The sequence below is a fragment of the Drosophila grimshawi genome, unplaced genomic scaffold, assembly GCF_018153295.1.
Source record: "Drosophila grimshawi isolate 15287-2541.00 unplaced genomic scaffold, ASM1815329v1 contig_1377, whole genome shotgun sequence".
Classification (NCBI taxonomy): Eukaryota; Metazoa; Arthropoda; class Insecta; order Diptera; family Drosophilidae; genus Drosophila; species Drosophila grimshawi.
The window spans coordinates 19592768-19617970 of NW_025062900.1; the positions used below are offsets into that span (position 1 = coordinate 19592768).

Here is a 25203-nt window from a genome sequence, read left to right on the forward strand (position 1 = left end):
ATTTATTCGAAAAGTTTTAAGCATAATTTAAATTAATTTTTTATCTTATAACCTTGTCGCTGTAGAGGGTATTAGAACTTTGTCTTAAAGTTTATTAGGCATTGAAGAAAACAGTATCGACATAGGCATAGTCACACATTTTTCTTCCTCTTCCTTATGCAATATATCTACACAAATGTGAAATATTCAAATTACAGCAATAAAACCCCATACTTACATATAGATATAATTTGCATTAAAGCGTAGAAAAACTCAATATTATTTCGAACTCCGAACTTAAATTTATTTGTCAACAGACTCCATCCGAATAACAAAGCAAAATAGTCAAGTAGCAACTTAAAAGTAATTTTTTTAAATTTGTTCTTTCTCCATGCAGACATAAATGTTTATATCAAATTTAAGAACAATATTTTTCATAATTTTTATAAACTACTTTTTGCACTGTACACTGTGCGGAAAGCTTAAAGCTATGTAAGTGGGGGCAGCGAAATCAATTAAATAGTAGATCCCAGATCCGAGATCAGAGAACGGAGACTGTTATCAGCAATAAGCACTCGTGCTTTATACTGAGCAGCGAGCCGAGCTCTAGCCCTCCTATACATACATATATATATATATATATATATAAATTTATAATTTTTTATTTTTTTTTTTGATAAGCTCGCTCACCGTTGTGACAAGAGCATACCACAGAGAGTGTGTGAATATCTGAAAATCTGGGGACGACGGCCACTTCTGGCGACCCTAACTCAGTTCAAATCCGAAACTCGCAACAAGCACAGCTCAGTTGCTTGGTGCCATTGACGACTGACTAAACACAGTAGGGACCACCAGGCCGTCCAAGTGCCGTAAGCTTGCGCCGCGCAAAAAATATCTCGGAGTTCAAATAACCGTACAAATAAACTAGATTGTGTTTTTGCGTCGGTGTGTCTCTCTGTGTCTGTCCGCCCGTGTATATTTGACTGTGTCTGTGTGTGTGCCTGTGTGTGTGTGTCAGAGTGTGTGTGTGTGTGTTTTCGACTAAGCCATTTCTATAAGTATATATAGTAGCGCCTAAAGTCGCGTTCGTTCATTCGAACATCAAACTTCTACGACAAACGTCAAAAGTCTAACGGTCGATAATAAATCGAAAGTCAATCGAAATCTATAGTCGCCATCTTCACTTCCGGTCGGCGACATTCGCAAGATAAACGAACCAAAACCAATTGTGCCTTTTTCAAGTTCTTCAATTTACACGTGTCCTAAAATTTAACATATGTTCACACACACACATACAAACATATGTAAATATGCATAAATAATAAATATATATATAACAACAACAACAACAACAACAAAACTACTCGACTAGTCGCACCATCTCGCTCTCGCTCGCACTCGCACTTGCCGCTCACGCACCCACAATTGCAGTCGCCGGAGACGCCGCCACAGCGAAACTCATGCTAATTTGAAACGGTAAACAATTGCTACCGCTGCTGTTGTTGTTGTTGCTTTTTAGCATTTATTTATATTAGTTTGCGTTTTAGTTGTTGGTCATTTTTTAGTCTTTTTTTTTTTTCTTGCATATATGTTTGATTGTACGCAAGATCTTTTTCGGTTTGTTGCTAATCGATTGTTTGATAACAAATGCTAGAGTTTGATAAGATACCGGATTTGTGGCTGGGTTCACTGACAGCAGCAGCTGCTGCTTTAGGTCGTTCATTTAGCAGCAAGAAGTTAAGTGAATTGGCAACTTTGTTTAATTATTTCCTTAAAAAGTTAATGTAATTTGTATTATTTCAAAATGATTTGTTGGAGGTCCTCAAAACGGTTTCTTGCTGGTCTTCACGTAGTTACTTCACATATACAATATCTTCTGACTTAAACTAAACTAAATACTAGTATTAATATAATATATATTAATATTAATATCACATTAATATTAATAATATATAGACTTTGAGATACGAAGCATGTGCATCAATTAACTACATAACATATTTCTGGCAATAAACTCTGATTCGTACAATTTAAAATGTTAATTGATAAATCGTTCTCAATTTTAAGCAACGCACCGCAAAGTTTGCACAAATTTGAAGTTTCTCACTTTTCTAATGATTTATATAAATCGAGAATAATAAAAAGCAAACAACAAGCATACAAAGTCTAGTGAAAATCATCCACTGTTTGATTAGCAATCTCACAAGCGAACCATAAAAGTTAACAATAAAAATACATTAAAATCACAATAGGCCCAGTAAACTAAAGCAAACATTAGGTAATAGACGTGTGTGTACAGAACCAAACATATCCATCTATACATACAGAGACTAGCCTCATTTAAAAGTCATATATCGCCCAAGTGTGCAGTCGACAAATTTAATTAGCTTAGAGCTAAGTAGAGCTGCGGGATGCTTTGATAAGCATGTGCAAAAAAGATAGAAAAAATGCCAATTTGGAATTTGTATTGTCACCCGTTCCTAGTCAATTAGGTTGTCGTAATTAGAGTACAATATAACACTTAACAGTTCTGGGGAGCTTTGATCTACCTTTAAGTTTGAACTTGAAATGTGTTTGCTTTCTCTCTCTCTCTCTCTCTCTCTCGATAACACACTCTATCTCTATCTCTGTTTATATGGTGATCTTGAAATGCGTGTGCCTGGCTTAATTTTATATATATGTATATATATATATATGGATGATCATCAACTAGCGACCCCTTGCTTGACGAGGAAGTCTTGCTGTGTGGCGAGTACCTTAATGAGCCGCACAACGGGACTTCCATTTATCCAGCAAACAAATTCACCACTTTGATTTATATAAATGCGAATGCGCTTGACCCAAACTCACAAAACAGCATCGTTGAATTCTTTTTTTTTTTTTTTGTATTCCAATGCAGTCGCAGTTGCTAGACCTTCAACTAGCCAGAAAGGCAGACAGCATCACATCCAGAACCATGGACAGACCCAGGTTTAATTATTGCGCACACGCCACATTGTCGAAATGGCAAATCACAAACATCCTGCGCCGCTCTAAGCAATTTAAATTTAGTCATGTGTTTTAGGTTTGTCTAATTAGCGACACACACACGCGTCACACAAATTCTGCATACACTTGGAGAAAACGGCTGATCTTAATTGAATTACAACCGGAATTGAACAACTTAAATTACGTTGTCTGTTCAGATTTCAAGTGCAGCTCGAACCGAAATAGATATTGGTGTAGTTACAGGTATAATTATAGGTATAGATATTGATATGATATTGTTGTGGATTTTATTAATTATGATATATTAGTATATTTATATTTATGTCTATATAATATAGGTAAATATATACATATAGATGTAGACATCTATAAATATATTTATAAATATTAATATAAATATAGAAGTAGAATTGACAAATTACGTATTTACAACTTTGTTTTACTTGATTCAAATTTTCAACCTTCAATCTTTACAAAGTTATCTAATTTTAACCGAGTGTATGAGTACTTTCCTCTATTTATGTGTATTCTGCTAATCATGCTTAATATCTACGAATAAGTACAATCACACTCATGGGCATATTTAAAGATATAGTTTGCCCTTATACCTTTGCCTTGCCACGTTCTCAGCTCAGAATGAAATTCATTTGACTCGTGGCAACACACCAACAGTTGGGATAGTGTCATTACATTTTTGAGGCGCCTCAAGCCCTAATAGCAACCCATCTAGCAGTCACTATGACATGTTCAGGCGACAACAAGTTCAAATCTCAGTCAAGCTCTGGCAACTCTCGCTTTTATTGGTTTGGGGGGTTTGCTCTTGCTCTTGCTGGGTGGCGTCTTAAATTGAATCCATTAAGTACTTGAGTGAAGCGATATTTAAGTGAAGATTAGGGGCATTCACTCGACTGTTCTCTTGACCTCTCCAAAAATATATATAGCCATATATCAGTTTATATACTAGACACATTCGTACATTGGTAAAATCCAATCGGAATCAGCTGTTAGTCAAGTAGTAAACAATTTAATCAAAGGCACAGCGTCCACAAAGATAAGATAGGTTATTAATTATATTGCACCAATTAAAATATATAGGTCAATAAAAAATATATAATATACATTAATTTCTTTTTCTTTTCAAACAATTTATTACAAACTCAACAATTTTTATTTAGTGTATTTTCGTATCGTATCAGTTCCTATAAGAAAGAAAAGTTAATAGTTTATTTCAACGACACAATTATTCATTTAAATTTCCATTATTCAAAATCATATTTAAAATAAGAAAGAACAGCTATTTGTGCATTGAAAACTGTATTCAACCGGCTTATATATTTCTATATAAATTTATGTTTTTTTTTTAATGCAACTGGCTTTTTCTAAATGATTCAGTATTCAGAATATATACTACTTTGCCGTAAAGTCATTGACATTTAAGAAGGCCATTAACTAGATGTTGATATTTCTTATTATCCCCAAAGCGAATGCACAACATGTTGTCTAAAGATAAAGATTGGCTTTCATCAAACACACCTGATGACTTAATCGCAATTAGGGGATAAAGATAATTGCACTTACAAAGATAAAATGCGTAGTGTGACATTATTATAAAAAATTAACATTAAAGCACTCAATAAACCTTAAAGCTAAAACCAACTCTAATAAACCGCCCAAAAGCCATTTATTAATATTGTCTGGTTGCATCATTTGATGATGCGTTTTCGTTTCTTTTCTTTTCACTTTTTAGCAGACAAAATCAGCAGAAGCAGCAACAGCAGCAGCAGCAGCAGCAGCAGCAATAATTCCAAGTAGAAACCCAGTCCCCGGGCATATGTGGATTATACAACCGAGATAGTCAAAGGCAGACTGCTCGTTAATAACTATTGTAATTATCAGTGCTAGATTATTATCAGTGCAACGGTGCAGCGATAACTGGGAGGAGGTGGGTGGCCGGTGGAAGGAGGAAGGAAGAGCACATCTCATCTCAGAGCCGGATCGGGCTAATCAACACAATGTCAACAAATGTGATTCGCCAAAACCGAATCGAATCCATTGCACAAACCGTATTAAACAGCAGTTGAGAGTTGAGTTCGTTCAGGTTTGGGTTGTGGACGAGCGCTCATTGCTAGCTAGGAGAAACAGCGACAAAACAACGAACAAAACAAAAAAAAAAAGAAAAGAACAACAAGACAGGCAAATTAGTAATTAAACACAAATTTGCACATAACACGGAAGACACAGCCGGAGCAGGAACACATAAATATGCTGACCACGGACAAGTGCACCTCGTCGGCACCGACGCCAATTATCATTAGCAGCAGCGCGATCAACAAACCACCGAAATCTCAATGTCATGCGTCGGAACAGCATACACACCACCTCCACCAACCACCGCAACAGCATATCCATTCCCATTCCCACACCCACACCCATCCTCATGCCCATTCCCATTTGCATTGCACACACACAACGCAGCCGCATTGCCAGAAATATGCACCGGATGCACCGCGAAGGAATCTGCATGAGCTGCTCCTGGAACTGTTGGATGTTATGTTATCCTGCCTCATCGTAGCGCCCTGCGTGATCGCCTACTGGCGTGGCACTTGGGAACTGATGGGCTTCCTGCTCTTCCCCAACAGCAAACCCTTGTCGGCGCTCGCCTCCTTTGCGATCGGCGGTGCGGGACACTTTCTATTCACCATCACGCAGAACTTCTTTAAGGATAACATACATCCCGATAAGCGGCGACTCACCTACTATGCTATCTCTCGCCTCTACACCGCTGTCTTTGGCGTCGTCTGTGTGAATATGTGGCGCGGAGCGTGGCTGATCTGTGACTGGCTGACGAGCATCGATTCCCTGACCATCATTGCCGTGGTGACTCTGGTCTCCATAGTCTTCCTGATCGCAACTCGCACTCTCCGCAATCTGGGCGCAGCACCCTACACGGTCACCATGGATCACAAGACCGACTACTTTGAGGTGGACACCATGTTCAAAATACCGGTTAGTTTCCATTTTGTATTACACATAATTATATAAGCTAGGCAAATATTTAATATATACAGAATAGAATATTTGTATACTCTGATACCGAAGGTTCAAAAGAATATATTGATTTTGTGCAATGTCCGTCCTAGTGTCAGCATCACAAAAGTGTTAAAATTGGGTTGCAACGTCCACCAGGAGGCAAGGAAACCTAGGAAAACGATAAATATTTAAAGCTACAGTCACTAATTTGGTTGGCATGCCATTCCAACCTTTGCTGGAGACTATATCATCCGCAGTTCTTATGTAAATATTATCGGTATATCACTATTTAATTAATTAAGTGGTATTATAATAAGGCAAAAGGATAACTGAAAGGTGATCCCAAGAGCAAATTTAGAACACAACGACGTTGATTAAGTATCGTAAATAGACTGCTGTCGAATTACTTCGGCAGGTTTATTGAAAACTTCTAAATTATCTTACATAGGACATTATCTTGGTACATATTTACTGCTGCAAATCCGTCTTCACTCATTATCCTATCAGTTCGAAATAAATCTTATCGCGGGTGGTTTTATTACGGTTACGACGCCGCTTACGTATCTGTTTACGTATTTACATATCTTATCGATAAGAATCCTCTTTGGAACAATTACAATTGAACAATTACAGCTAATACTTTATGGCCACACCCTCACCTGATCCATAATGTGTAAATCCCTACAACATCATTTAATCATCATCCACACCTCCGTCGCCCAAAAACAGTAAAAAACCATATATTTACCGCAATTTAAGAGCTAAACGAACCAAATTTGGAAAGTAGATTACTGAGAATCTCCTCCAAAGACTTTTTCAACCACGCCCAATTCCGCTTCCATAATTCCCAAAAACCCATGTCTCCCGTAATTTAAAAGCTATAATTACCAAACTTGGAAGGAAGTTATTAGGAATCTTCTCTATTTCTTACTCTCTCACTTGTTTGACTAGTTCGACAGTCGATATGAAAAGCTTTTTACAATTTAATAGGATTTTTTTTTGTATCTTGAAGCAAATTAAAATTTGTTTTGTAAATATAAATAACAAAAAGAAGTGCTTTATAAGAGGATGTCTGACTAGTAGATATTCTGTAGCCCGTTCGAACAAACAATCGTTTTAATTGTAAATATTTTATTATATTAGAATCGAACTTCTATTTTTATTTTAATCCAGGGCTTCAAGCAACCAGGTCTGTATGTGCTGGACACACTGTTTTCGGTATTCGTAATTGGCACCCTGGTGGTGATTGCGTGGCGTGGTATTTGGGGCATCTTTGATTTAACCCTGTTTCCGGAGGACAAGGCAAAGTCCGCATTTGGATCGCTGGTAAGGATTAAGAATTTCGCTTAGATTAGATCTATAGTTTTTACTAGATTCCCTTTTTGGCATACAGCTCATTGGTTACCTAACGGTATTTGTGACATTTATCATACAACCCCTAATGCGATACGTGTCCCGCCGCCTCAGCGGCATCCTAAAGATAATCATTTGCGATATATACTATCTGATGTGTTTCTTTGGCGCTGTGAACGCTTGGCGCGGCATCTGGAATCTGCTGGATGTTTACGTCTATCCGGGTAAATAATAAAATTAAATATTATTACATACACATATATACATTTTGTTTGAGATCACATCACCACAGACGATCTTCTGATGAGCTCCTGGATAACGCACATCATTCCGTTCCTGGCGCTGGCCGCGCTCAAGTGCTCCAACTCGATTCTGGTGCGTGGCGTGTTCATCGATGCAGAGGGATCCGGTTCGGAGAGTGTCCACTTACCCATCAATTATGTGCGACTGCATTTCCTGCGCGAACGCAGCAAGAAACTGGATGTGGCACACAATCGTCATTCAGAGCCGCCGCATTATTACCTGAAAGCGGATCATGGGACACTGGGCCGGGGACATCTGGAGAAGAATATGGAGGCGCAGCATAGTCTCATCGAGAAACCCCATGCCACGGCACAGATCATATAGAGGATCCCGTCACGATTCCTGATAAAATTACGCTAGTTTAGGTGTTATACTAATTTTAAATGCATAAACTTAATTGTAACTCGTTGCATAATTGATGCTTGATGTGCAAGCATACTTAAAAGCCTGGAGTGTTATATTTAGTACTGTACAAAATAATTACACTGACTATATGCATATATATATATATATTTATCGTATATATATATTCGTATATATCATTGTTAGGAATTCACTTTTGTTTTCGATTCCCTTCTGTACATTAATGCAATTTCACTTTCAATATAATGATTTCTTTGTAAATACAAAATACTATATAGTGTATATAATATTCTCGTGTCTACAGATGTCATCCTTTGCAGCACTTTTATATATATGTAGATGTTTATGTAGGTTTGTTTATTTGCATTGTCTAGAAAATTCTTTATATATTTCATTTTACGATGTTGGCAATCAAAAGATAGCATAAGAATATTTCAATGGCAAACCAGAAAGCGTATTAAATCAACAAATTTAAAGGCGTAAGTAATTATGATCGACAATATAAGTTTATACACAAGCTGATAAATTTCCCACACCTTAATAATATAAAAAGAAAAAATATATATATGTATATATATTTGTGGGTACTTTTCGGTTTTGTATCATTAACATTTTGCCCAAGTCATCTTGTCTCCTGACATTCCAATGGATGTTTACGAAGATATTTAAAAATATTTTTTAAACTTATCGAAGAAAAAATCAAAAGTAAATCAAAAGTTGCACAATTTTCCGAATTTGGTATTGGATTTTTAAAAGTTTTAAAAACGCGTTCCTTTTGTTGAGTTTGAAAACAGAGCTTGAAGAGCTTGATTTATGATAAGTTACACGCAAATTTAAAAGATTATCTTCTTTTATACATATTTTTTCAATAAAACTACATTTTCAGACTGTTAGTAGGGTATTTAGCTATGAGTACATTTCAATTGGTATACAAATTTTTGCTTAAAATAAAAAGGTAGAAGGAAACTAGGCGAAAAAAAATGCGCATCAGAAATAAATACGCAAATGCAAATCGAATAGCACAAAATAGAAAATAGAAAGCAATTGATATTGTTAGCAAGGCGTGAAATGCAGACACTTGGCAGTTCAGTTTGAGATTGTCGACGGGTTGCTGAAAATCATACTCGCCATTTGCTGAGACAGTTGCCATTGGCAAACTTATATTTAAATATATAATTTCGTTACATTACAATTCGATTATATTTGTGGAAATCATTAAAATGTATTGAAGACAACGCGTTAATCTCCACTTCTATATTTATGTGTACAAGCTGAAATCTTTTATAACAAAGTTCGTCACTTTATATAACCTGTGAAGAAGCTGTTCGACAGAAATTAGAGCAACAACAAAATGGGCATTCCGGATATACGTCAGTTGATCACCCTGGAATTTGAGGTGTATGGACATGTACAAGGTGCGAGCTGATTGTTTTCGCATAAAGGACACAAAAAGCGCCAGGGTCATATGCTAAAAATATATCATGCAACATGGCTCGGCCTTAGATGTCCTTGGTTTCATACAATTGTTGTCATCAAAATGTGTTTTCTGCATATAATTTAAACAGGCTTAAACCTTACAAAGGATACGCGGGATCGCTGCGTCAAGGCAGGAATCACCGGTTGGGTGAAAAACACAAAGCAAGGCACAATTGTGGGCAAAATGCAGGGTCCCAAAATCGAGGTGGACAAAATGTATGTATAATAAATGCTGCATTGAACAACACTCTATGTACAAATATATATATATGTATATATACTTAGGATCACCTGGCTGTCCAGCGAGGGATCGCCTGGCTGCGAAATCGAGCGCTGTGAATTGCGAAATCAAAGCAATTTGAATCGACTGGATTACAAGGACTTTGCAATTAGATTCTAAATGTTGTACGAGTTTTTCTATGTGTGTTTTTTTGTTATGTGAAACTATATTTTGATAAGTTTGTAAATACCAATAAATGAACATAAGCCCGTAATGCAGATTTGGGATAAATGAAATAAGATACAAAGAGTCTACACGCACATGTGAATTGAAATCTATTTGGTTTTCAATACAAGCAGAATAGTAACACACTGTATGCCTTAAAAACTATACTATAGCCAGTTGATCCAGGGCATTATGCGTTTAGCACGACTGGAAACGGCCAGCGGCCTTCATGCGCTCAAAGGATTTGTTGGCGTCATATTTCCTGCAAGTCAAAATGAAATTATAATACAAATTTTGATCATATTATTCGCAAATTGAATACACACTTATAGAATTCAACATAGGCCGTCTTCTTTGGATCGTTGACCATAATTTGGAAGGCGACCGTCACGATGGCGGTCAGGCCGAGGGCAACAGCCAAATTGCGCTTAATGGTCGCGTTGTGCAGGCCACGGAGAACGGGACCGGCGGCGCTGGATGTTGCTGGAGTGTTGGCCATATTTCAATATTACGATTGATTGACTGACTGTAAATACACAAAAATTTTCGCTGGTCAGCTGTTATGTAACTCATTTTACCATTAACTGGCGTTAGGCACAACTCAACATTTCGAAATCAAGTGTAGCGTGTGTGCGCTTAATCAATTTTTTGGTGTACTATTTATTGATCAAATTATTGGATAATAATTGTGCATTTAATTTTGCAATTTATTTTATATTACTCACATTTGCAAAGAATATTCACTGCCTAATGTTGCCACACTCTTGGAATGACTAGTTGAGGTTGCCACACTTTGAACAGTTTGTGATTCGCTTGTGGAGGGCACATGCTGCCCAAATAGGCGACACTAATCGGTATTTTCCAACTAGTATCGGTAAGCACGATGTTATAATAATTAATTAATATTCTTATTTAATATAGGCTTCCATTAAAATTTCTTTACACAAAATATGCTTGAATTGAAGGCAACATTTTAGTAAAATATTTCAGCTTCTAAGGAAAACAATTGAATGTTCAAATTAATTTCAACTTTTATGTGTTTCAATATGTATATTTTTCAAGACAAAATATCGAATAATAAAAAATGTTCAGCTTGATTATAAAGACTTATAATGGCTTAAATTACATTCGTAAATAATTTAACCAGTTTCAATTTCTACGGCAATTTTGGCTAACTAGTCAACCCTAAGTGGTAATGCTTTGGCAATATTTAGGATGTTTTATACAAAAACAATATGTTAACACTGACTGGAAAATAAAAATGGCTACCACTGAAGGCGAATGCAAATGGCGGTTGTTATTGTTCGTGGAATTTCAATAATTACGAAGATTTTTTTACAAAATAAACAACAAAAACACTACGCCATAGCATTAGCAATAAGCTAAAAAACAAGTAAAAATATTCAGTTAACTGCTTGTGTAGTTATAAACATTCTGCCCGCTCGTACAACATCTTAAATCAACGCCACAAAAATTTTTGTTCAAAACGCAAATCGTGACATGAAAAAGATTCAACGCCAGTGAAAAGCAATATTATTAATTTGTATGCATGAAATGAACAACTTTGCCACAATAATCAATTACACCAGTGCTGTGAGAAGTGCATTATAATTTTGTAAATAGCAATGCTAACGTTTTCAACCAATTAGCCGCATTTCAAAACCGTTGAAAATCCAACGAAAATCGCAACCCAAAAATCGGAATCGGATTCGGCAGCAGCAGAAGCAGCCGCAGCAGAGGAGCGCCCAAGTGCTGCCCGCCCGCCCGACTGCTTGTGCCCCGCAACCCCGCATCAAACCGTGCCGCACGTTGTCGAAAAGTAAACGCGTCGGAAATAATAAAGATGCAGAGGTTAAACCTAATCAAACATAAATTAATATAAAATGTAACAAGCTAACAAATGCATCTAAATCCAACAAGCATGTATATAGACAACAACAGGATTTCACTTAAGTTCAGTGCGTAACGTGAGCAAAAAAAAAAAAAAGCATAAAAAACAATTGAAAGTGCGTGTGTATGTGGGAGCGAGAGAGAGAGAGAGAGGCAGGCGGTACAGTGTTTTTGTTTGTCTCTGTGTGTGTGAATGTGTGTGTGTCATATAATCTAACAAAAATTATTAATTATATACACATACATACACAACATAGTATGTTTAGATACGTGCAGTGCAAACATGCAATTTAAACACAAAGGACGAGTTAATCCAACAAATGCATGGCTTTTAATTTTGGAATACGACGATTTCGTTAATTTTGGGCACGACGATGATGATGATATCGCTACGCATTCGTGATTATTATAGCAAAAAGATTGATTGATTGATTGTTGTGTTGTGTTAAATGCAAATTTTGTGCATTAATTTGCCAATTAAATCTACTACGACGGTTACGATTGCCGTGTGATGATATGCCACTTAAACAGGTGAGTAAAATGTTTAACTCCCCCCACCCCTTCCCCTGCCCTTGCTGCTGGTTCTCGATAATTTTGTGTCCGTGTCAATTGTTTTTTTTCTTTTTTTTTTTTACTTTTTTGCCGCCATCATCGAAGTGTGTGCCAAAAACAGCTGATCTACGATTATTGCATTTGCTGTAGAGTCGCCGCCACTGTTGTTGTTTTTGTTGCCTATTAAGCACTTGCGTCACCCACGCAGGCAGTTTATATTAATTTTACAACGATGACAAGAAAAAGCAAAATAAAAATGAGACGATTTTTTTTAACGTGTCATGCGTTCAGCGTGCTGTGTGTCCGTGTGTGTGCGTATGTGCTGTGTGCGTAGCTCTATATTTTGGGATTTTTTTTGAGGGGCACAGCACACAGCACAATCCACCTTCGTCGCTGCTCCTAAACGGCAGCCACAGCAGTATTTTGGTTACCTTTTCCCTCTTGCACACACACAGCACGAGCACGCACACACACACCCTTTCAAGAGCCAGAAGAAAAATGGCGACGGGGTATCGATAACATGAGACACAAAAAAATGAGAACGTGAGCAACCTGTGGGCACCATTCAGTTCACCACTGGCAATTTACATTTTCATTTCTCTTCTTTTTCGTAGTATTGTAAGCGAGTTTCAATTCACTGTAAAGTTTTCCTCATATAATAAATATGCATCACTTGATTGCATTTTGGCTTTAAATCCATATAATATTTCTGTTGTTGAAATAATTTGTTGTTGTTGGAATTTCCAACGAGTCCATATAACCATCTCGCTCGCACTCCACACACGAAGCACCAGCACAAAACAGAAATGTCAAAATGTTTTAATTGGTTTGTGATGTTGCCTGCTCTGGGCGAACAATTGCAAGCGAAAACAAATCGATGTTTTATTCAGAACTTGTATATTAAACAGTAACAATAATTGCATTTCATAGCTAGTAATTTTCGTTTGTTTATGTGTGTGGCACACACACATACATATGTACATACATCTGCACGTACAAGTTTTTGTGTGGCTATTACAACAACAGGGCTGCAAATGCAAACGAATTGAACGATAGACCGATAAATGTTGACATATCGCTCAGAAGCACATCGCTAGCAATTTCACTGCCTACCTCCTGTGCTTCCTTAAATGTAAAGAATTCGCTGCCATGCATTTGTTAAACGAATTGTACAATTTACAGCAGCTTGAACCGTCTGTGCGGATATCGGTGTCTCTCCCGTGGGATGCAGCACAACGACTGCGTCAACTGGCCGTCGAGGGCAGTTCCACTCTGCGTGCCCTCGGTATTCTATCCGTGCAGCCTGATGGCGATTCTGTGATAACTTTAAAAGTTGGAGGACAAGATATTAAAATAATAAAAGGTATGTACTTAAACTATTCTATTCTAATTGATATGTGATCTCTCTAATGTGTGCTTAATGATTTCCCCCTCAAAGATAATTTAAACGATGTCGCAGGCGGAGCAATTGAGGCGGCTGGCACGTCCTCCAACAAGGCCGCACTCACCGTTAGCGTTGGCAATGTGGCGACGTCGCATCTGTCATCGGCACCCACTTTCGATGGTCCCAGTACAAGCAAAGCAGCCTATGTACAACAGCAGCAGCAGCACCAACAGCAGCAACAACAGCAGCTACATCAGCAGCAGCAGCAGCAACGACTCGCGCAACTGTCGCAAAACGATGCAATCTCAAGCCAGCAGCATTTGCAGCAGCTACAGCGACGAAATGTGCTGCCGCAGCAGCAACAGCAGCAGCAGAAACTAATGCAACAGCAACATCAGCAGCAGCAGCAGCAATCGTTGCCGCCGCCACAGACGCCGCCCTCGCCGTACAATAATGCAACAACGACGCCGCCTGTTTTCAAATCACCGAACACGGTGTGTCCAATGGAGGGCAAGGTGCCGCTGCTGCCCTCACCAGCTGGTACACTCAATGTGCCAAGAGATTTCCCATTCGAGAGTATGCGGCAGGCACGTGTCCTGCAGGGCAGGGAGACGGCACTCGGCCCACCGCCGCCGCCGCCTCCACCCAATGTAACACTCAAGCTGTCCAATAATCAGTCAGCGCAGAACGGAGAGGTTATTGCTGCGGCCACAATCGGTGCGGTTGCCTCGAATAAATCTCAGTTCATAAATCCGCCTCCGCCATATCCCGGTCTTGGACCGAGCACATGCTCGACTGCACCGAACAACAATTCGGCAGTAGCTGTGCCCAGTGCGAAGCCTGTGCAGAGTTATCATATGCCCACGTCAACACCACCATCATCATCATCATTAGCATCGTCATCATCATCATCATTGGGTGCAGGAGGAGCGCCTACAACCACATCGACGGGAAGCAATAATATCGCAATATCATCACCGCTGTTGGTCAATCTGCTTCAAAACGATGGCAATTCGATGTCCAGCCAAATGAAATCGCCACAGTTGACGGCGCCAACGACGCCGCAATCACCCCATGTAAGCATGAGTCCCAGTGCCCAAATGATGAACTCCAGCTCGCCGATGCGCTGCTCCTCAACGACGCCCAGCGATTTTGTGATGGCGCCAACAAGTAATGTGCCTCTCGACAACGGTAATGTGCCTAGTCCAGTGGTGGTGGTGCCCTCATCTCCGACTGGCGGCGGCGGGCCCGTGATAATGCGCAATATGCAAAGCCATCAGCCACAACAGCAACAACAACAACAACAGCAGCAGCAACAACAACAACAACAGTTGCTTCTCAGTCCAAGCGGCAATGCGAATCTGTACAATCAAGTGCCACAGTCACATCGCTTTCAGCATGCGGCTGCCTTGCGACATCCGCAGCAACAACAGATACATCAGCAGCGCCAGCATCAGCTTCAGGGCATACATCAGCGATTTATGCCACCACAGCAACAACAACAGCAGTTTCATGCGCAGCAGCAGCCAACTGGTAAGCAATGCAACATTCCTTTTAATGGTTCATTTGATCAGGTTATCTAATTTGTTTACAGATTGCTTCAGTAATTTAAGCCTGCAACAGGCGCAACAGCAGCAACAGCAACAGTTGAGACAGCAGCAACAAATCCGAGCTGGTCTGCCACCGCCACCGCATCCGCAACAGCAGCAACAACGTTTAATGAGCATGCCGTTGTCCTCACCACAGGCGCAACAATTTATGCCGCATGGCAATGCCTCACCCATAGCCCATTCACCTGCCTCCAGCCACCATTCGATGCATAGTCCGCTGATGGGCAATCATCAGGCGCCGTCAATGCTGTCGCCATCGACGACACCACATAGCCCGGCACATTCACAGCAACTGGCGCAGCTTCAGCAGAAGCAGAAGGAGATGACGCCAATTTCTAATATGCAAAATGCACACCTTGTACCTGCAGCTGGCGCGGCCAATGCGCAACTGCCTCCGCCACCCGACTACAATCAGGCGGCAGCTAATTCGCGCTGGCCCGCGCTCAACAAGCCAATGGATTCGGCTACCAAAAGCAGTTTCCAGGAGTTCACACGCTACCAGATGCAATACAATCTGCAGCAGCAGCAAATCAATTTGGGCAATGGTCCAGCCCAGCAGGCAGCAGCAGGGCCATCTAATGCGACGGTGGATATAGTGCCTCCCGGGCCAGTGCCAGCAGGAACAACAGCAGGAGCAGCACAACGGCATCAGCAACAACAACAGCAGCAACAACAACATCAGCAACAACAACAGCAGCAGCAGTTATCAATGCCAATGCAACAGCAGCTGGGGCAACAATCAGCGTCGAATTTGGCCAACGTTTCGAACGTTTCAACTGTTGGCGTTAATCATGGTCTTAATGATCCACTGATATCTTTGTCTGACCTGGATGCGTTGACCACCAACGATTTGGATGCTTTACTGCCAACTCTAAACTGTGATCTAGACTCAACGCTGAGCCTTGAGGATAAGAATGAGCTCGAATCGTTGCTGCAGGATGCCAAGGATCTGGACTTGGACCTGATTGAGGATAATTTGTCAGCGGTCGGCATGGATGTGGGTGATGCGCTTAGCACGCTGCAGGATAACACCGGATGCACAACAGAACAAGCCCAGCAGCAGCAACAACAAACACAAATGCTCGATATGCAGCCGTTCAACCAGCAGCAGCAGCAGGTATTGCAGCAGCAACAGCAACAACAACAGCAGCAGTTGCAGCAGCGACATCATCAGCAACAGCAATTGCATCAGCTGCAACAGCAGCAACAACAACGGCACCAGCTGCAGCGTCAGATTCAGCTGCAACAACAGCAATTAACGCATCGCACGCAACAACAGATGCAATTGCAGCAGCAACAGCAACACCTGCAACAGCAACAAGTTCCACATCCGAATGCGCAACTTGTGGCACCAAAGAAACTGACGCAATTGCAGCAACAGCAACAACAACGCCAAGGAAATGTACAGCAAAAACAATTTATCATTAATCCGCATACCGGCGACATGGAGCCAATGGCCAGCGACGATAGCGACACGGAAGCCGAGCAGGAAACAACTCAGCTACTATTCCACAGCATGCCGAGTGGAATGAGCAATTATGGCGGTTTTAATCCTGCCAATGACATGCTATTGCCGAACAACTTCTTCTCCGAGGAGGACTCGAACTCGGCCATGTCCGGGCAGCAGATGCCGCTGGCGGGTGGAAGCGATCAGGAGCGTTCGCGCGACTCCCTCGCCTCCAACAAATCGAGCTCGAATCGGGCGAGAAAAACGCCACAGAACAAGGCGAACCACAACAACCTAAGTCAGCTGCAACACCAGAAGCTGCAGCACATTGCCAACCATGCCCAGACCATGCAAATGCAAATACAACAAATCCAGCAGATGCCGCCAACATCAACAACAACGGCAGCATCTGGTGACTCTCCGCGGTCGGGCAACAGTTCGCCGTTGAATTCGCCGTTTGCGACCAGCGGCAATGCGAACACCAAGAAGGCCAAACCGAATCTCTTGCGTGAGAAACTGCAGCAGGGTGTCAAGGAGCGCAAAGTTAAGGATGCAACAGCAGCGGCGACGACGACGCCAAAGCCAAAGCGGGAACGTGCCAAGGGCAATGCCAAGGCCAAAAACGCAGCTGCAGCAGCAGCAGCGGCGGCTAATGTAAATGCAGCGGCAACGGCGACTGCGACTGCTGCAGCTGCAGCTATTGCTGAGGAGAAAATCAAGCTGCGACTTAAGCTGGACAAAGTGGAGATGACGCCAACGTCCTTTGATCAGCAGCATGTCCAGGTCAAAGTCATAATGGATAGCAATCACGTGCAGCTGCAGCATCAGCAGCAGCAACAACAACAACAGCATCAACAGCTGACGATGCAAACGCATCTGCTCTCTCAACAGCAACAGCAACAGCCCATGCTACAACAACAACAACATCACCAGCAGCAGCAACAACATCAGCATCATCCCGTGTACAGCAATTTCCAACACCAGCAACAGCAACAAAGTGGACAACAGCAGGCTGTTGGCACTGGACTAAATGAGCCACGCGTTCCACCTTTACAGATTCGCTTGCGCGGCAAAAACTCTGTGGTTGTGAAGAATACGCGGAAGGAGCGCAAGAAACCCCCGGCTGCCGACGAGGACCAAAAGGTGCGCCAAATAAAGCGCACCTTTAGCGAACAGGAGCAGCAGCAACAACAACATAATCCGCCAGCATTGCTCATGGGCGATGGGGCGACGGATAATAAACAGGCCAAGATAACGCCAACGCCACATGTGAATGGATTGCCCAGCTCCGGTGTACTCTTGCAAAAGACGACGCAGCAACCACCACCAGCACCGCAACAGCAACAGTTGCCAGTGGCTGGTGCAAAGACAACAACAATTGTGGCTGGCAAAAATGGGCTGACAATCAGTGCGATTGTCGAGGCGCACAAGACGCAAGCCGCCGGGCAAGATGGAGGACAACTGTTGACAGTCGGATCGACAAATACGGGCACGGCAGCAACACTACAGCAACAACAGCAGCAGCAATTGAGCAAGATTGCAACTTCGTTGCCCAGCAGCATCACCTTAAGCGCCATTACCAGCTCCAACACCAACAGCAACAACAACAATAACAATAATAATAATACTAGCAATAATAATAATAGCAACAATAATAATAATAACAACAATGCCAGCAATAGCAGCAGTAACAACAACAATAGCAATAACAACAACAACAGCCGCAACATGCTAGGCAATTTAACATTGAAGAATCCGATTAAGACTGCAGCGACGATCACGCCCATTGTGGGCGGTAAGCCGATGACAAAAAACCATAAGCCGCCGCCATATATAACCGCTGTGCAACAGCTGCAGCTCCAAAAGCAGCAACAGCAGCAGCAGCAACAACAACTGGCGGCGGCCGTAACCATGTTGCCAAGCGCGACGACACTGAAGCGCGTCGAGATTACAAAACTGGCGCCGAGCAGCGTCGCCGATTCAGCACCAGCAGCAGCAACAACAACAATAACGGTCACAACGACTACAACAACAACATCTTCATCAGCATCATCATCAGTGGTGGTAACACCGGCAACAGCGGCCACAACAACATTGCCAACATTGATTGGCGAAAGAAAGTTGCCAGTGGCACTCTCGCTAAACTCCTCCACGATGCTCAACAATGTTCATGAAGCAACCAACATTGCGACCGCAAATGCAGCAACGACAACGACTACACTGACAACATCCGCGCAACATCCCAAACTAAACCACGTGACTCAACAACAACAGCAGCAGCAACAAACAGTTGTGGGGAATGCGACAAGTGCAACATCGTCGCCAACACCAGCATCTGTTCTCGCCAACACATTGCGAAATTCACCGGCGAGCAACGGTAGTGGCACCCCCGGGCATGGCAACAATGGCGGTGGCGAGGATAGTGGTATTGAGTCCATGGATGCACTCTCTGAAAAAAGTCCGCATCAGCAATCCTCAAGCAGTCCCATACAACTGCAGCAGCAGCAACAGCAAATGGTCACCAAGCAGTCAACAACAACAACAACGACGGCAACTGGTTCAACATCATCAGCACCAACAACAACCACAACAGCACAGTCCAAATCTGTTGCTGCAGCAACAGCAGCAGTGATAACAACATCAACAACAGCAGCAACAGCAATAAGTTCTAGCAATAGTAAAGTGCAACCGATGCAGCATGATGATATTGAAAAGGAGCTTGCCAAAATGGAAGGTTTAATGGATGGTTTGGATACGATTGTGGCAAGTGTACTGAAGGAAACGGCGACGGCTGCAGATATGAACAGTGGCTTCAGCTTGACGCCGAGCACAACAAAACTGAATGGTGAACATGATATACTTGAACACGATGATCTCATCAAGAAGCTGACGGACAACATAGAGACAGAGGACAGTAAGAAGACGCTGCCAGCAGCAGCAGCTGCAGCAGAAGTCCCAGTAACAACACCAGCAATCGAAACGAAAGCGGAGGTAAAGGTTAAACTAGAGAAGCTTAAGCTGGAAGAACTACCAACACTACTGGCCACAAAAAGTGAGCCACCTTCGGAGGACAGTCGTCAAACGGCGGTCACAGAATCTATTAAAGAGGAACCCAAAACCTCAATTGTACACATAGTTGCAACTATTCCGGCCAAAGTGAAGGAACCAGCGGAGGAGGAGGCGGACAAAAAAGAAAAGCCGCCCCAAGCTGAGTCGTCTCTACAGCCCATCTCAATTGAAATACCCCAACAGTCTGATGCCGAAACGCCGCGAATTCGAACGCGGGCCAGCAGTCGCTTAGAGAGTCCACTGGATGCACCCAAGACCAGTCCCGAAGCAGCTGTGGCCACCACGACAACAACAGCAGCAGCCGCAACGGCAACTGCATCAGCAACGACGACAACAACGCCAACAACACTACCAGCGAGAAGTGTGGCACGTGTTGTCTCCACCTCAACGCCGAGCCCCCGTTTGGGGACACCAACGCCGCCAGTTCACAACAACAACAACACGAAACGTCGTCGCCAGGAGTCCGAGTGCGGCAGCAGCAATGATGGCGCCAACGATGCCGACACTGGCAGCAGCAAGCGTACGCGTCTCAGTAGCAGCAGCAGCAGCACTAACAACAACAATAACAACAACAGCACAGAGACCGCAGATCCAAGTGGTCTCAATTATATGATATCGAAGAAGATTGAGATCGAGTCGTCCGACTCAGATGAGCCGCTTATTGAAGTGGCAGGCAAGGTTCGCAACTCGAAGGCGCAGGTTGAGGAAAAACACGTGACGAGACGTAATGCACAACAGCAGCAGCAGCAACAACAACAACTGCAGCAGCAGCAACAGCAACACAGTGAGTTAACACAAAATGTGATTTGAAATGAAAACCTTTCTTTAACCAGACAAGCTTATTTTGCAGAATCAATCAACTTGAATGTGACACCGACTCAGGCGCCAAAGACGGGCAAATCGCAACCGAATGCAACAAACAGCAGCAGCAGTAGTAGCAACAATGTGACGTTGCAGCCCATCAGCAATGCGACAACGCCGGCAGCAGCTGCAACACCCACCAACAGCAACACAAGTATAGTGCATGCCACACGTGGAGCAACAGCAGCGGCTGCAACCAGCAGTAGCAACAGTAGCAGTAGCAACAATAGCTTAACAAACAACAACAACATTGTGAACGCCACTTCGCCAACGGATGAGAAGATTGGCACGCGAAGGAGCGTGAGGGCGAGCGCTGCTGCCAACAAGATAATCTACAGTCGCAGTAATGCAGCCGCTGCTGCAGCGGCGGCGGCAGCTGCAGCCGCCGAGTTGAAGGGGACGCCGAGTAGCAAGACGACGGGCGGCGCCGCTGCCGGAGTTGTCGGTGGAGGTGGTGCAGCTGGTGCTGGTGGTGCCAACAATTCGAATGCCTCAAATGCGACCGTCGAGAGTGTGGCGGAGGCGAGACGCAAGACACGCAGTGCTGGTGAGTTGATGCACTTATTTCTTTAATGTTTTTCTGGGGCATCATTTAAAGTCTGAGATTTGCAGTGATTGGTGAGTCGATGCTGACCGAGGGACGACGAAGAAGGACATCGCGTGACTACAAGTGACCAGAGTTTTGCGCCTTGGCAAAGGGATTGAACCATGCGAGCGATGCTAACGAGGATGACTTGATTGAGCTGATCGAACTGGATACGGATCGGTTCGATATCAGCAGCAGTTTCCCCTTTGTCCAGGCGCAGAACGTTGATGTCGAGTTGGAGGAGAACAGCAACGTTGATGACGACAATGAAGATGATGATGACGATGATGATGATGATGAAGAGCACCTCGTTGATATCTCATCGGCGCTAGCGCTCATTGAGACGGCAGAAAAGAATACCCTTGACTATGATGTGGAAGCAGGCGATGATGACGCCAATCATCTGCATCTAATGACTTACCACAACATAAGCCGAAGCAGCGATGTGGATGTAGATGTGGATATGGATGCGGATGTAAGTGTGGATGCGGTCAGCCTGCTAATGCCGGAACTTGGCAATGCCAGTGCCTTGGACTGCGGCAACTTTGTCGACTACGATGAGTTCAACATGTGTCTGACAAACATACTCAACGAGAAGGACGATCAAGAGGAACTCGAGGCTCGGGACAGATTGGAAAATGGTACTCTCGATTCGGGCAAGCAGCAGCAGCAATGGCACGATGTTAGCGACGTTCTCAGCATTGGGCAGCTAAACAACAACCTGGAACTGAGTTTTCAAGACTTTGCCACCGAGTCAAGTGTGACAGCGGATGATCGTTCTGGCGGCAGTAGCAACAGCTCCTCACAAATGGCATAGTGGCGTCGCTTACATCCAAAATTGTTTGCATTGCCCTTTTCTACTGCGCTCTGTAAATAGCTAAACAAAAAAAAAACACAAAACACAAATAACATACAAAAGCCCATCCTTTCGTTTTCGTTAGTAATTTAAAGGTTATTTCTTTTTCTTTAAATATTTTGTATAGTTAGTTGTATCCAAAGGTTGCAATAATGTTGCATCTCAAGACGAGAAGCATCACCCACACACATACACACTCACACACACCCACAACATTCACCCATATATGAAAACTACTCGGTTAATTTATTGCTACTTTCCATCAATTATCCCTTGGTAAATGGATTTGCTAGTCAAGTGAAACAGACAATTTGTGTAAAGCTCAAAAAACAAATAAGAGAAGAAAAGAAAACCAGAAAAGAAAGAAAACCGATAATGAAATGTGAACAAATTAGTTGAAAATCAAATATATGCAGAAATATATTACCATACATAACAAACAAAGTAGTTAACCCGAGACACCCTGCGCCAACACGCATGCGAATTTTCATTTTTTTCATCTAAGCTCTTGTATATACTTTAGACATAATTCCGATAGATGCAACACATACACGTTTTTAGTAAACAAAAAAAAAATATATACAAAATATAAAAGTTTATCTTTTTAATACAAGTTGAACATAGAAAAAACAAAAAGGAAAACAGACCATACATTTACATAATGTTTTTATTTAATAATTTTTTTTAGATCTATCCACACGATATACAGATATATATATAGATATATATATATATATGTAGTTTTATATGCATAAGTTTGCGTTGTTTCGAAAAAAAAAAATTTGTTTTTTAGTTTTAAAAGTTGTATTGTAAGTCATATACATAATATTAACACAAAAATCCTCTAAATATGCACATAAAAACCTCTGCAATAAGTTAGTCAAGGCGAAGCACGGAAATTATAAAAAGTGTTTGTAGTTTTGAACGGCGAATGAAAATATGTATATACATATATACAAATAGAAGAAACAAACCGTATATAATGTTATATATTTTGCATACACACAAAACAAGAACAAAAAAAAAAAACAAAACAAAACAAAAAAAAAACCACAAAAGCAAAAGTTGTATTGTATATAAGGCAGGCTCTATTTTTGCTAAATGTTATTTGAACAAATAAGGGGAAAACAAAGATGCATAGCAAAAGCAAAGCGCTAAACAAAACACATTAAATATATATACATATATGTGTATATATGCAGTATATGTCTATATACTATATATATATATATATATATAAATATATTTCTTCACACGCATACATATATATATTGTTCAATATTATTATCTTATGTGTATTGTATGATTGCTATATTAAATAAGTCTTTTGATACTTTGTACATGTTTAATTTAAAGCAAGAAGGACGAAAAGAACGTATGTAAAACCAAGACCCATCCCCTCCCCCCTTAGAATAACATGCATATGTAGTACCAATATATGTATATATTATATCTGCGTATACATATATTTAAAGCGAATTCGTTTATGCATACAGAACCCCAATAACAAAAACAAATGTCAACAATTTGAAGCATATTTAGTGAAGTTTTCACATTTCCCCGTCTCACACACCCAAAATCAATAATAATTATAACGAAAAACTCAAATTTATCGCAATACAAATCTGCAAAAATGTTAATGGCAATATTTTATAAACCATAATTAATTTTTATATGACAACAATAAAACACAAATACATACATGCAACAAAGACATACAACACACACCACTCACATACACACACACACACACACGTATAACAAATAATATATTTAAAGAGCAAATGCATTAAACAACACAAGATGAAGAACAACAACAAAAACGAAAGTGTCTTAAAACGTAGTATTAGAAGTTTATTATTAATAATTTGTTTGTACTTTAACTTTAAAGTAAAAAATTATTTATAGAAAAAAGAAAATACAAAGATTTAATATACACAAAAATTAAAAAAAAAAAATCAAATGCATTTTTATTAAGATAAAAAACATGTACATTTTAACTACTTACAAAATGGCATGTGAATAAGTATTTTTAAAATCCACAGTTATCAGTTCTAAACTAAAAGGTTGAATTTTCTAAAACTTAGAATTGAAATGACAAAAATTGTACAAATCAATAACATATTAATGAGATTGCAGGCCGACCGTCCAATTTCGATTGATTTTCGAAAGCTATTAAAAATTGGCATTTAGGCAGAAGGAATCATGACCGATTCCATACATATATTTCGAGAATATCAATACATACATATATTTATTTAGATCGGATTACCAAAATGTATTTTCATATTGAGCAAACTAATCTATTAAATCAGCTTTCTCGAGTAGATCATTTTTGATTATTCTTTTGAGTGTATTGTGTATTTCTGTTGAAAATATAATGCGTCGCAATAATAGAATAGTCACAGTTGTTTGCCACGCATAATTATCGAATTAACCACAACTACTTACGTAGGTACACTGGTACACAGGTCTATATGTATGTGCATCATAAATTCATGGTACTTTACACCTTTCAAACTAAATGTCGCGAAGAGGATATTCTAAGCACTCTCGACTAGAGAATCCATGTAGATTCTTAATGCAACCGACTTGTTGATCCGCTCTCGCACAAGCACACATATCACATATATATATATATATATGTATATATGTATATTTTTTTAAACTATTTTACAGACTAAACACAATGGTGTAATACATTTTATTAATTTATAGTAAATAGAAGGCCAATGAATTTAGATTTCGATACTTGCGATGCACATATGTAACTGTTTTAAATATTTGCACAGTTTTCTGTTGATGGCTCAATTGGGAGCAGTGACGAAAGTGCGAGTATTCAAATTCGTGTTCCATTCGCTATCTGGCATCCAGTTCTCTCTCTCTCTGTCTCTCTAACGCTGACAGCGGCTGCGCAGGATGCGAGGGACAATCGACTTCGGATGGAAGTTTGTATCACAGGCGGCCAGCAAAGAGCAGCCGACAGTTGAGTGTGAGTTGCCGTTTGGAGC

The 25203-nt window shown here is 41.0% G+C and overlaps 4 protein-coding genes across 6 annotated transcripts; 3 read left to right on the forward strand and 1 right to left on the reverse strand.

Moving 5' to 3' along the window:
- The first annotated feature begins 756 nt into the window (after nucleotides 1-756).
- LOC6566902 lies at nucleotides 757-8279 on the forward strand. 3 transcript variants are annotated; one of them, XM_001992871.2, is made up of 5 exons: nucleotides 757-1455; nucleotides 4715-5973; nucleotides 7171-7323; nucleotides 7391-7574; nucleotides 7643-8279. In XM_001992871.2, exons 2-5 carry the CDS (start codon nucleotides 5230-5232, stop codon nucleotides 7975-7977), a joined length of 1416 nt encoding a protein of 471 aa, XP_001992907.1. In that variant the 5' UTR covers nucleotides 757-1455; nucleotides 4715-5229; the 3' UTR covers nucleotides 7978-8279. The 3 variants fall into 3 exon arrangements, with proteins under 3 accessions (XP_001992907.1, XP_032595292.1, XP_032595293.1); XM_032739401.1 differs by having other exon boundaries at nucleotides 7628-8148; XM_032739402.1 differs by having other exon boundaries at nucleotides 1019-1283; nucleotides 7628-8148.
- Nucleotides 8280-9050: 771 nt separating this feature from the next.
- LOC6566903 (acylphosphatase-2) lies at nucleotides 9051-9986 on the forward strand. The gene is made up of 3 exons (XM_001992872.3): nucleotides 9051-9431; nucleotides 9582-9708; nucleotides 9778-9986. Exons 1-3 carry the CDS (start codon nucleotides 9368-9370, stop codon nucleotides 9890-9892), a joined length of 306 nt encoding a protein of 101 aa, XP_001992908.1. The 5' UTR covers nucleotides 9051-9367; the 3' UTR covers nucleotides 9893-9986.
- Nucleotides 9987-10024: 38 nt separating this feature from the next.
- On the reverse strand, nucleotides 10025-10703 carry LOC6566904 (cytochrome c oxidase subunit 6C-1). Its single transcript, XM_001992873.2, has 3 exons — nucleotides 10663-10703; nucleotides 10264-10463; nucleotides 10025-10199 (listed from the first exon to the last, which is right to left on the reverse strand). The coding sequence occupies exons 2-3, from the start codon at nucleotides 10434-10436 to the stop codon at nucleotides 10136-10138; spliced, it is 237 nt and encodes a 78-aa protein (XP_001992909.1). The 5' UTR covers nucleotides 10437-10463; nucleotides 10663-10703; the 3' UTR covers nucleotides 10025-10135.
- Nucleotides 10704-12030: 1327 nt separating this feature from the next.
- Nucleotides 12031-23366, forward strand: LOC6566905 (putative mediator of RNA polymerase II transcription subunit 26). The gene is made up of 8 exons (XM_043214423.1): nucleotides 12031-12358; nucleotides 13562-13742; nucleotides 13818-15296; nucleotides 15358-15923; nucleotides 16026-18465; nucleotides 18556-20673; nucleotides 20740-21297; nucleotides 21363-23366. The coding sequence occupies exons 1-8, from the start codon at nucleotides 12344-12346 to the stop codon at nucleotides 21422-21424; spliced, it is 7419 nt and encodes a 2472-aa protein (XP_043070358.1). The 5' UTR covers nucleotides 12031-12343; the 3' UTR covers nucleotides 21425-23366.
- Nucleotides 23367-25203: the final 1837 nt, after the last annotated feature.